This window comes from Manduca sexta, chromosome 25 (genome assembly GCF_014839805.1).
Source record: "Manduca sexta isolate Smith_Timp_Sample1 chromosome 25, JHU_Msex_v1.0, whole genome shotgun sequence".
Taxonomy (NCBI): domain Eukaryota; kingdom Metazoa; phylum Arthropoda; class Insecta; order Lepidoptera; family Sphingidae; genus Manduca; species Manduca sexta.
This window is the reverse complement of record NC_051139.1, coordinates 11,014,771-11,026,627: the sequence shown is the minus strand read 5'-3', so window position 1 is coordinate 11,026,627 and position 11,857 is coordinate 11,014,771. Positions and strand designations below refer to the sequence as shown.

The window sequence follows — 11,857 nt, the reverse complement described above, 5'->3', positions numbered from 1 at the left end:
CTGAATACTGCCACAAGACTGAGCTCTCGTCGTTCGGTCGGACCTTATATTGACAGCAGTCAACCTCCCTGCTTTTGTAATACTTCCTCGATGTAATGATAGATGGCCCCAGTATCGCTCCGGAAATTCAGCAATTCAACGAATAACGATGTGCTGCGGCGACATATATGTATGAATTAAAAAATAAATTGTTAGTAAATAATATTTGCCAATTTTCTACAGTCATTTCAATCTAAAACTATCTGCTCGACATCCGAGGCGCCGACATCGCGAGTTGCGCCAGCATCGGTATTTCTACCGTTGGTCGAGAATGTAACTTTTAATACACCGTCATGGTACGTCCACCAACCCGCTGGATTAACAAGTAGTGGCAAAAAATTCCATGATGCTTCACTTTTCTTAATAACACCCCCTTCCTTGTGGATTGCTCTCATCACCAGGACACCTGTATGCGCCATAACCGCAATGTCTTCTTTCTGGTAACCAGATATCGACATCGATAATGTATATTCAGTGCCTGTGCTTGTTATCGTCCAAGGTGCAGAATCATAAAGTATGTTGAAAGTGTTCATTGTCACACCCTAACTATTCTTGTCCGGGAAGATATTTTGGAAGTACTGTTTGAAGGCTGATTTCGTGAAGTGGGCTTCAGGTAGGGTATGCGGCGCGGCCGCAGCCAGCGTCGCCAGGCTTGCGAGTAGGAGGAACATGTTTCGAGGCGTGCAACAGTCTGCCGGTGTCGCGTCTTCCTTGCTATATATACTCTCTAAAGGTTATCGCTGTGACTCCTGTTTTGTTGTTATTTCGTACATAGCGGCGGGTTTTCCAATGACAGTCTGAGGGCCATATCATTAAATCCATCCCACATTGGAGTAGAATATCTAGTAGACATTTAATGCATTGAACTATGTAATACACAAAGGTTAATTTGTTATCCCAGAGCTTGTTTTCAATTGAGTCAGCGTTGTTTAAGGAACAAAACTCGGGTGTCAAAATCCGTCATAATCTGTGACTTAAGATATCATTTAAGATGTTGATATCTGATTATCAAATAGCGGCGACCTTATTGGCTCTAACTGTGATGAGTTCGGACAGTGTCTCCGGCTGCATAATGATGTTAAGGTCCACAATGCTTACTTAGTAATTGCACTAGCTTATCTAGCTATTGCATTATCTACTACTTCAGAAAAGCAGAGTGCTTGCACAATGTTCTTGCCAATAAAAGTAGGTAGCCAATTTAGTGGTTCCTACTAATACAATTATTGTTACATACGAGAGATTTATTTACGACTCAAGTCTGCAACAACCGCTTAATGTAATAATTGGGAAAAAACTATTTATTATCAATTAAATAATAAAATTATTGATAGCAAAAATCTTGAAGCCACAGCGATAACCTTTACTGAGTATATATTGGTAGGGAAACGCGCTACCGGCAGACTGTTGCACGACGCGGGACAACATGTTCATCGTACTAGCAAGCTTGGTGACGTTTGCTGCGGCCGCGCCACGCGTGGCGCCTTACACTCACTTTTCACAATCCGATATTGAACAATATAGTAATATCTACCCGAATCTGGATGACTTGGGCGTAACTAAGAACCAGTTTTATCTACAATTCAATTCTGCGCCGTGGACTGTGTCTACCAAAGATTTACAGTACGTAATGTCGATGCCAATGCCTGGCTACAACAAGGAAGATATCGAAGTTTTGGCGCTGAACAAAGGGATCACGGTGAGAGCGATACAAAAAGAAGGAGATGATATTGTTAAGAGTCAGATTGTAGTAACTTTACTGCCTGCATATGTGAATCCCTTGGGACGGTGGACTTATGATGGAGTGCTAAGAATCGCTTTCCCAATCAAATGGTTTAGCGACGACGGTAGCTCGTATGCTATCCCAGTCATAATAGATGCATGATCAGAAAATAGCGGTAAGGTCTGTTCATTCACCTAATATTTAAACAAAGATGTATTTTATTTAATTTTCGTCGGTTCTATTTGCTTCAATTCCGTAACTTATAAGATTTTATGACAATCGTTACTGTTATTTATATAACTATAAGGGTGATTGTCGAGTCCTATAAAAGAGTTATTTGAAAATAATGCAGATATTTGCATACATTTTTATAAGAAGTGAATAAAATTATAAAATCTATTGATTTTTAAGGATGTTTAAAGACAATATTTATATTAAAATATAATATTTTCTGTTAATGCAACACTTTGTTCATTTGTATTTTATTGTAATATTAAAAATGTATAAGTTTGTATAATACATTTTTGAAATTGTATTCATTTGTTTTGTTTCATTTGCTTTTAAGGACTACTTCTAAATTGTAAAAAAGCGCTCGTCATTTCAATTTCATAATTATATATTTTTTCAATAATAATTCGACGTAAATTAATATGTTTTTTTTGTAATAGTTTGAAGAATTTACTTTATGCCTCTCTAGGCATCATCATAGGCATAGGTGTAGAATGTTACCTAAGTAAATATTGCACTTGCGAATATACGCTTTCCTCGAAAGGGTTAGATCGCAACGACTTTTATTAACTACTAACTAAACCATAAACCCCAAATTATGATTTTTTTCTCGCTCGCAATTATTTAATGATGACTCACGCTAGACCGTGACGGGTCCCAGCCGAGCGTCGGTCATAGCCCGGTCACCAATCCGATTCCGTGCCTGTAATATACAAAAAAGAGCCTCGACCGAGCAATTACCGTTGCGCCGTGGTGAAGTCTACTCGTCCGAGCAAAAATAGTGTTACTAGACTACAATGATGTTGAATGTTGACGATCTAGAATTAGCGGCTATTGCGATCGCTCTGTACGATGAAGAATCTGAATCTTCAACTTCAAGGAAATGGAGTGTGCATCCACTTTGGCGAGAACGACAAGTATAGCAGAATTTGTAAATCTTTGTAAAGATCTATGTAGGTAGTAATCGGGTAGCGGTCGTATCGTTTACCACCCGGCGAACGGCAACCTCGTCTCATCATTTAAAGCAAAAAAAAGTTATGGTGACAAATATTGGGGCTACTTTAAAATTACTACAGAATCTTTTGATACATCACACATATTACACATCACTACGACGACTCGGGCGCCACTCGGCGGCGCTGCATTCAGGCCGTGACCGAGCCGAGGCGGGACCGAGTTGTTTTCGAGCGTTGCCCGTTGCTCGGCCGTCACTCGATTACCGCTCGGTATAGCGAAAGTGTGTCCATAAAAAATATATGAAACATTAGTTGACCGTGCTACGGCTGACGCTCGGCTTGGACCCACAACGGTCCAGCGTGAGTCATCCTTTAATCATCCTGCGCGTGACCTTTTTTTTTTTTATTTATTTATTTTTTTTTTATTTTGGTTTCGCGGAGAAAGTCCGCATATCGTGACGTCACCGGTCCCATTCCACGCCTTTTCTGTTCGAGCAGGTAATAATTTTGCTTAAATCAAACAGGCAGTAAATATAGTTGCGGAGGCATAATAGAAACGTTGTAAACTCAACATAGTGTACTATCGCATAGAAATATTAAAATAGAAATATAATGTACTATCGCATAACTGTATAAGCACAAGCGTGATTATGAACCCCAAAATATGTTTATTTAAGGTATTTACTTATTTTTCTCTGATAAAAGGATAATTACTATATAGGTACATATCACAATATCAAAACACCGGCCCAAAATACTTATTATCGCACTCTCCGCTTCACAACACCGCGACAATGCCCTTGTCTCCTTGAGAAATTATAATAAGTATATTTATATTTAATTCTTACTACGATTAATAATTGTTATACCATTGTAGTTTTAGTGAAATATAAATATCTAGTAGGTAATCAAGAAAATTGTTAAATACCAGTTTAGTTAAGGGTTTAGTCATTAATTCGCCGCTTCAATGTTTTGACCAACTTAAAAAAAAGGAGGTTATGAATTCTTTACCTCAGAACTCGATCATTCGTGAACCGATTTGGATTTTTTTTTCATTCGAAAGAATGCGGGCGGTAACTCTTAGAAGGGTCGGGGGGACGAGGAACGCGCCGAGGTCCTCGGCGGCGAGGACGGAACTGCGGTCTTGAGGAGTAAGAGTTTCAAGAACTGTTTTTTGCGACGAATAGCCAAAGTGATAACGTCCTCTTTATCTGTAAGGAGGCTTGCCTCGGTCCATCAAACGCTCTGTCTTTTTAAAGCAGAAAGTGTAGGTCACGTCACAAATACCCTAACAAAAATATTTTTATCCTAACGGTATTATGTACGTCATATTAACAGAATATTTTTAAAACCTACAATTTATCAATTCTTTTTTATTACAGATATACTATTGCACACTGCGATTTCTAAATAACTCTGTCTTTAAAGCCTTAACATAATGCAGAATTTTGCGTAATACGAAACGCTTACATAAATACATCAAAAGAATGTTATTATAGAAACCTTTGTCCTTATCTGCCGCATAAATTATTTCTCGCAGTGAGCGTCGGAGGTTGGGAGTTCCCACTTGAGACGTGTTAAATATAGGCCATAACATAAACGCTGCGAGTAATTTAAAATAAAAACAATGAAAATGATTTGTTTGTGGTAAATGGAGTCCTTTTGTGGAAGGAAGGAGACGAAGCTCGCGAATGTTTGTTTGTGGCAAACAATGAGTCTCCAATTTACGACCAACGACGTTCGCTTTGTTGATTCGAATCAAAACCCTAACAAAATAGAGCTTTTAGCTGGACTGAAACAAATTTAATTACTTCATCATATCCACATAAATTGTAATCCGGTTCAGGCACAACTCGTCGGAACTAGAACCGTTTGCCAGTTAAATTTGTTAGCGACATTATGATTTAGTATTTATTTTCATATAATGGAAATGAGTTTTTAAATGCCTCTGGATTCTGTTGGGAATATAACGAAGTTTTGTTAACACAATGATTGATATTATTGCAATATTGACAACCATCATATTGCGAGAACAGTACACTTGGTATACTTCGGTAACGCACGCCCTAAATCACATGATAAGCCAAAAACTTAACGAAAAACTAAAACTCTCACAGCATTTGGTCCTTAACATGTAACCTTAATAAACCTAGTCGTAATATTTTAAATAACCTAACCAAACTTATAATAGGTTAATTTATGCCACAAACACATTCATTGTAACTGAAACTAGATTTGATTAAGTCTCATGAGAGATTTCATTTTAATCTTTCCTCTTTAGCGTAAAACGTCTGCAACGCATTATAAATTCCACAAGGGAAAATCGCAGAGAAAATCTACACGTAGTGATAACAGTAATCAGTATTCCACGCTATAAAAGTCATGGCACATTAAACTTGTGCATATTAAGCAAACGCAAACAAAAGGTTCAAACAATCCCACAATTCATGTAATAATGGATGATATTACCGCTGTAAGTACGCCGCTAGTTATATTGATTTTGGCTTCGTTCTGCCGTTTACACGTGTCTCTGTGTGCCCATAAAAAAGAACGCTTCGGAAACTCGCCAATTTAGCAAATGGCGACTTTTATCGGTGTCATGTCCTCAGTTTCATGAAAACCGATGTATGACCTGCGCTAAAATGTACTCAAAACCAGCTCCCCCGCCATTTCGCTTTTAAATAAAGCTACAAGTAATCCTAACCTTGTCAACAAATGCGTGAAAGTTCGACTTCGTTATTTGGGTTTTATTTTTTATTCAAGTCTACACCAATATCAGTGTGTCTAAAATTACATAGGTATATCGCTCCTATATTGACCTTCACCTTTCTGCCCTGTTACAGTGTTTATGCTAAGTACGTTGTTTTAGAACGTTTGCATTATATTGAACTTATTTGGTATAAACGGAATCGAGGATCTCTTCTAAATTAAAATAGATAACGTGAAACAAGCATTAAAAACACTGTATCTACATCTATTGAAATGTTTTAGAAGCAGGTATGCATAGCTACTACTCTTACGTTTTTAAAAATATTTGAAGATCAAGCCACGCATACCACATATTTATCACCAAGAGTGACGAAGGAAACCTGGAGCCCATCGCTTAACATTAACGGGTCTACATGTAGGAGCTATCAATCTGAGACGACTTGGATTATAAGGTGAATCCTCTTCGCCACGCACAAATCTACTGGGATAAGTATAAATAAAGTAAAAGAGTTCACAACTCTTAATAGTTCATAATATGAACATAGATGTGGCTCTTTTATGCATAAAATTTTTGTTTAGTTTCACAAATGTATTTTTTTTAAAGTGAGCATTACGGATCAATTATTATTAATTATTACACAAGAGTTCAAACTATCCAGTTACGTAATTAACGTATAACTATGTATTTAACGAAAATTTAATTATTCGTAAACATTTACATATAATCGTAAATTATTTGTTAAACAAATTCTTCTTGTATTTTTTAAACTACAAGCTTACGGCATCATTTTACTGCTCTGTAATTAATTAAGGTAAGTAGTCCGCGCTAAAATATAATATTTATATAATATAAATACAATATTTAGTAACAAATATTTCTATGAAAATTCTGGAAATATACCATAAATATTGTAGAATCAATAAAGAAAAAAACTATTTTAGCAAAAGGTGCGAAATGTACGACGGTCTCCTTGAGAAGGCTCCCAATGTTTTAGCAAGCGAGTAAGCTACTAATTCTCGCTTCAAGTATAGAACTGGCTTTATCTAAATAATTTACTATATGTATGATAGAGCGCTTTTTATCTGAACTTATGTGTATGCTATTTTAATTCCAATCATCTTAGCAACAGCTATCTTCATACCGAACGAGGGAAAAGAGAGGCTGTCTGACTTCATCTGACCTCGTTATTGTGCCAGCCAAGCGTCTCCACGGCGGATGTCAATATCTCACACAATAATACGGTGACATTTAGGTCATTTGGGTGGATATTGTAACGTCCTGTTAGTGTCGGCAGCTTGCGCCGTATTAGTTGAACTTTATACGATTTCCGGCAGCTAGAAAACCCAATTAGCAATATCATCCGGTCTGAGAGTGTAACGAGAGGGGACTGGCAATAACCGCCGCTGGTACAGTAACAGTTAACATACTGCAAATTGCTGTTAAATTTTCTTAAACTCCCCTTGTTTCTCGTGAGACAAACGCTGATGCCGCAAATTGTACGAAATCCCTTTTGCGCCACGTTTCTGTTTTCGGTTGTCACGTGGCTCATAATTTAATGTTGATATGAGTGTTTTGAGTTTTGTTATGTAACGCATAATTAACATTAAATTTTTGTTGCACGTTTCCATTACGTAAAATCAATTACGTATTTCATGTGTAGAAGCCATGGATTTCAAAATTATAATACTAATTGAAAATATTTAATTTATACATTTTTAGTTTCTTTTTTTCTATTGTCGTGTCACTATAAATCCCCTCCTAACCTTGCAATTCAAAATAATGAGCTGCTGAGATATAATGTTTATGATGATTAAATATTAGAATTAATACAGACGTTTCGTCATGGTTTTCCAATATTACCTATTTTTTATTGAATTTGAAGTAATTTAAGAATTTCATAAGTGGCGGAAAATCGGAGATTGCTGGATTTTATACCTTACACAGTAGTTAAGCTAAGCCAGTTGCTTTTGCCTTTTTCTAAGTGTCTTTGTGCTTTATATAATTTAGTAACAATATTAATTTTGGCGATAAGCTTATTATTAGTCTTAAAAGTAAATATACTTAATACTAATACCAGCATCTCTAGCTATTAACCAACAGAACTAATTGTTTAATAGCTAGAGATGTTGGTATTTATATATATGTCGATATTTTTGACAATGGACAGCTTATGTAGTGCTTATGTGTGGAAGCTGTTGAATGATACACATTGTTAAATGAGTGTGTATAAAATGTGTTTCGAAGAATCTGAGTACCGTCAAGTACGTATTCGTATCGTTACAACGTTTCTTTGTTTCGCGAATAGATACCAAAATACAATGAGAAGTATTGAAGTGGATTCTTTATCAGATTTAAGCCGGAAAGCACTCGAGTCGCAACTCTTTGAGTCAAGTGTACTCGTCGCACAACGTTCTTACATTGTCGAATTAAATTTTAAATTATAATAATTGGAGAATGTTACGACTCGACGGATGAAACGAATATGTAGAATAAATATGGTATTATGCGAGGTTCACGTTGCAGAGTAAACTTGCCGTATTATTGTGTAGAACGAGTTAATTCGTCTCTAGAGTGAGGTTAATTATTTAAATAGTTGCCGTGATTAATATCCTGTCTAGGAACTTCGAATGACAGTGTCTACATGTATATATACATGTAAATATTCTACTGTTATGCCATTGTTGGCTAAATTAAAGCATTGTTTTTAAATTAAACACGTTGATTTAACCTCTATTTGTAATTTACGAATAGCATTTTCTTCTCGATATGTGCGTAAGCCAAGTTGACTATTATTTTGCAATCTGTTTACAAAAACACCAGCACAATAGTTTATGGAAAAAGATGGAGCAAAAGGATTTAGAAAAAGGATTTTATTTAGTTACATTTTGCATACCGTTGGTTAAAAGCTTCTGTACGTTGATAAAAATCGTGAACGAAACACAAAGCAAAAACCGGATGTGATCGTCCGTACTTTAACGAAATACATCTACGTATCTCTAAAAACATAAAGCAATCAATATTGCTATATTATTACAAATAGTATTTAATATATTTTAACATAAAGTAATTGATATAAACCAAATATAACTGTATGATATGTTTAGAAATTAAAAGCCATCCGTGAAAAACACGCGGAAGTACAGTGAGCGAACAATTAGCGATTCAGTACGTAATTGGTATGAACAAAAAAGAAATGCGACAAATTCAATTGGATTCCGATAATTATCGGCTATCGTAAATCAAACATAAATGGTTTTATTTTCGTTTTCCCGTACACAGTACGGAACTGCGAAAGTCCCGGGTTGCCTCACTAAATGAAGATTTGTGGTCAGTAATAAAATACTTGTGTTGTGTGCTCTTTGTGTATTGTTATAATGGAGAACGGTACAGTATTTTTAATTGTCAAACGTAGTATGAAATGTATTTTGTATTTATCGCTTTGACCACTGTTAAGGTTCGTGCTACAGTGGGCCTGTCATAATACAAAATAGACATACAACAAAGTCTTCAAGCGCAAGAATGTATCATCAATGTTCCTTTTGCTTGATTATCTTGGTCATGTATCTTGTTATAGAAAACGTTAATTATGTAAAACTGGCATTTATAATATGTTTTATTCATCTGTGTTTATTCAATCTCCAAATATTTTTTCTTTCAATATAATTACAGTAAAAGACTGGAAGCTCCATTACATGCGCCTATGAAACTAGTCAGCAGCTTGCATAAAACCTCATTTAGACAAATTAATTAATGTTAATAATAACCACACTCAAATATTATTTACAAAAGTTATCCCCTTTGAATATGCGAAATGGCAAGACTATTCTAGCTTGCGTTGACATATACCTACGAGTCTTTAGACAGATATTCAAAAACTATTATTGCAATAATTATTATATATATATAATTATATATATTCTGCCTAAATGAAACTTAATCATAGTTAAGATGTTGTTTAAAAATAATATTAAAGCGAAAAGAAATAATCCAGATGCGATACTAGTTTTCAGCTCTCTGATAGTTATTATATGCGGAGAAAGTAAGATATCACGCGTAAAAAATAATTGTGCCATACAATAATATATTCCAACGCTGTAATCAGTCTACAATAAAATAAAAAAATGTGGCACCTTATGAATTATCTTCATTGCTGGGTAACAGTATTTGTTATCAGCAGAATTGGTATGCATTACCAATTTATAAATAAAGGAATGGAGGTTGTCAGAAAAGTGAATGTTTTGGAACCTTCGGTAACATAAGAATAATGCTTCTATAATCTATAAATGTTACATACCTATAGAGTAAAGCTTATTTAATAGTCTAGATATGTAAAATACACTTTCATGTTTGTATTATAATATCATGAGCAACATGTAACTACGTCGAGAATGAGCCAAGAAATGACATTATATCTATTTGATTAGGGCAGCGTAATAGTCTTTGTGGCTGACTAGTAGTAGAGTATTAGTACTTGTACATACTTTGTTTATATATTATTTGGACCGAATTTTATACTACCAAGATTCATAATTAAAAGTATTTATATCCAGCATACATCTTCCGGCTAGTAAGTGGCGATAGCCTAGTAGGTTGTGGAACGGACTGTCGAGACGAATGTCCGCAGTTTCAAAAGCAAGAGCACACATCTTTGACTTTTCTAAATTTATATGTGTATTCTTTGTGAATTATCGCTTCCTTTAACGGTGAAGGAAAATATCGTAAGGAAATTTGCATACTTGACAAATTGTCTTTAGGAATTTTGAGGGTGTGTAAAGTCTACCAAGCCGAACTAGGCCAACATGGTAGCTAAAGTCTAGGTCCTGTCAGTATTAGAGTAGGCCCGTGCCCAGCAGTGGGACAGTATATAATACAGGGCTGATATTATAATAATGTTATACATCATACACATTGATATTATAATATTATTTAAAAATTATTTAGTAAATAATATTTATTCATGACAGACAACTGTGTATTATTCAATGTTCTGTTAACGTTCAACAAAAGTGCAGCGATACAATACTTTGAATACATCGCCTAGCAGAGACTCTGCAAGTAGCGCTAACGATGTTGATTCAACATTATCCAAACCATTTATTATTACTAAGCGACTTAGCCTGATCTATTCAGTTTAATGGTGACCTTTTGACTACTTACAATGAAAATTTATTCAACAGAAACGTCTGATTTATTTATAAATTGTCTAAAAGCGGAGTAATTATTACAGATGAAACGAAACATCTTGGACGGCAGTTACGGTTAATTTCGTTGTCATTAAAAGTGTCTCCTTGGTTTTGTCGGTTAATTATTTTGCATAATTGCCCTAAATTCGTTATAATTTAATAAATACAAAGTGTCTTTTAAGTTGTCTTTAAGTTACCTTACTTTCGCCTGCCTTATCTCTCTAGATAGTGAAGTTGGTGCAATACATGATTTGTTAAATTGAATTCGATTTTACAACTAGTTGCGTGCCTGACGTTAATTACTTCGGGGAATCATAATGTAATTTTCAAAATTCTCACACTAAGTGTTGCCCGAACTAGAATTGAACCTAGGATCGGTAGTCCACTTCCATTAGCCCAAGGAGACGTGATATTTTCATAAAATAATTAACTACATTTTTGTATACGTGTCAAATATTGTACGAGATTTTACACTCCTGAACACATTTCATGTCACCGTAGAAAATAAGTTGCCTTAATCCGGTGCAACCCTCTCATTAATAGTCGACGAGTAACAACAGTTCCATAGTTTGTGATTAAACTAGAACTTCATGAGGCAAGTTTTCATTACCCAGTTGTCAAGTGCACGTATTGCAAATTGCGAACATGATTGCTTTTTAAGTTGCAACATCAGAGAGCGGACAAACGAGCCGTCGACAATCAAAAAGCTGATGCCATCCCTGTTTCAGCCAACAAGGAAAGGCGGGCGGAGTGCCGATGCGGCAGCCACTCTGTCAGGGCAGCCGCTGGCACAGATAGCCCACACGCTCAATGTTTGTGCTTTTAGTTACAAATACAGCTCGAAAAACTCAGATTAACATCGAAAACGTTGCGTTTCTTCTACTCGAAAAATCTAGTCTTTCATTCCCGGACTTATTTACGAGGATTGTCTTTCTTTTTCATTTTTAAATGCATTTTATCGAATTGCAAGTAAATGATCACTGATCATTGTGATAAGATTGATGAGTCAAACGATCTTGTG

General features: G+C 35.5%; 1 protein-coding gene across 1 annotated transcript; it reads left to right on the top strand.

Annotated features, from left to right (window-relative positions):
- The first annotated feature begins 1,438 nt into the window (after positions 1-1,438).
- On the top strand, positions 1,439-2,404 carry LOC119190523. The gene has a single exon (XM_037442588.1). The coding sequence runs from the start codon at positions 1,463-1,465 to the stop codon at positions 1,919-1,921; it is 459 nt and encodes a 152-aa protein (XP_037298485.1). The 5' UTR covers positions 1,439-1,462; the 3' UTR covers positions 1,922-2,404.
- Positions 2,405-11,857: the final 9,453 nt, after the last annotated feature.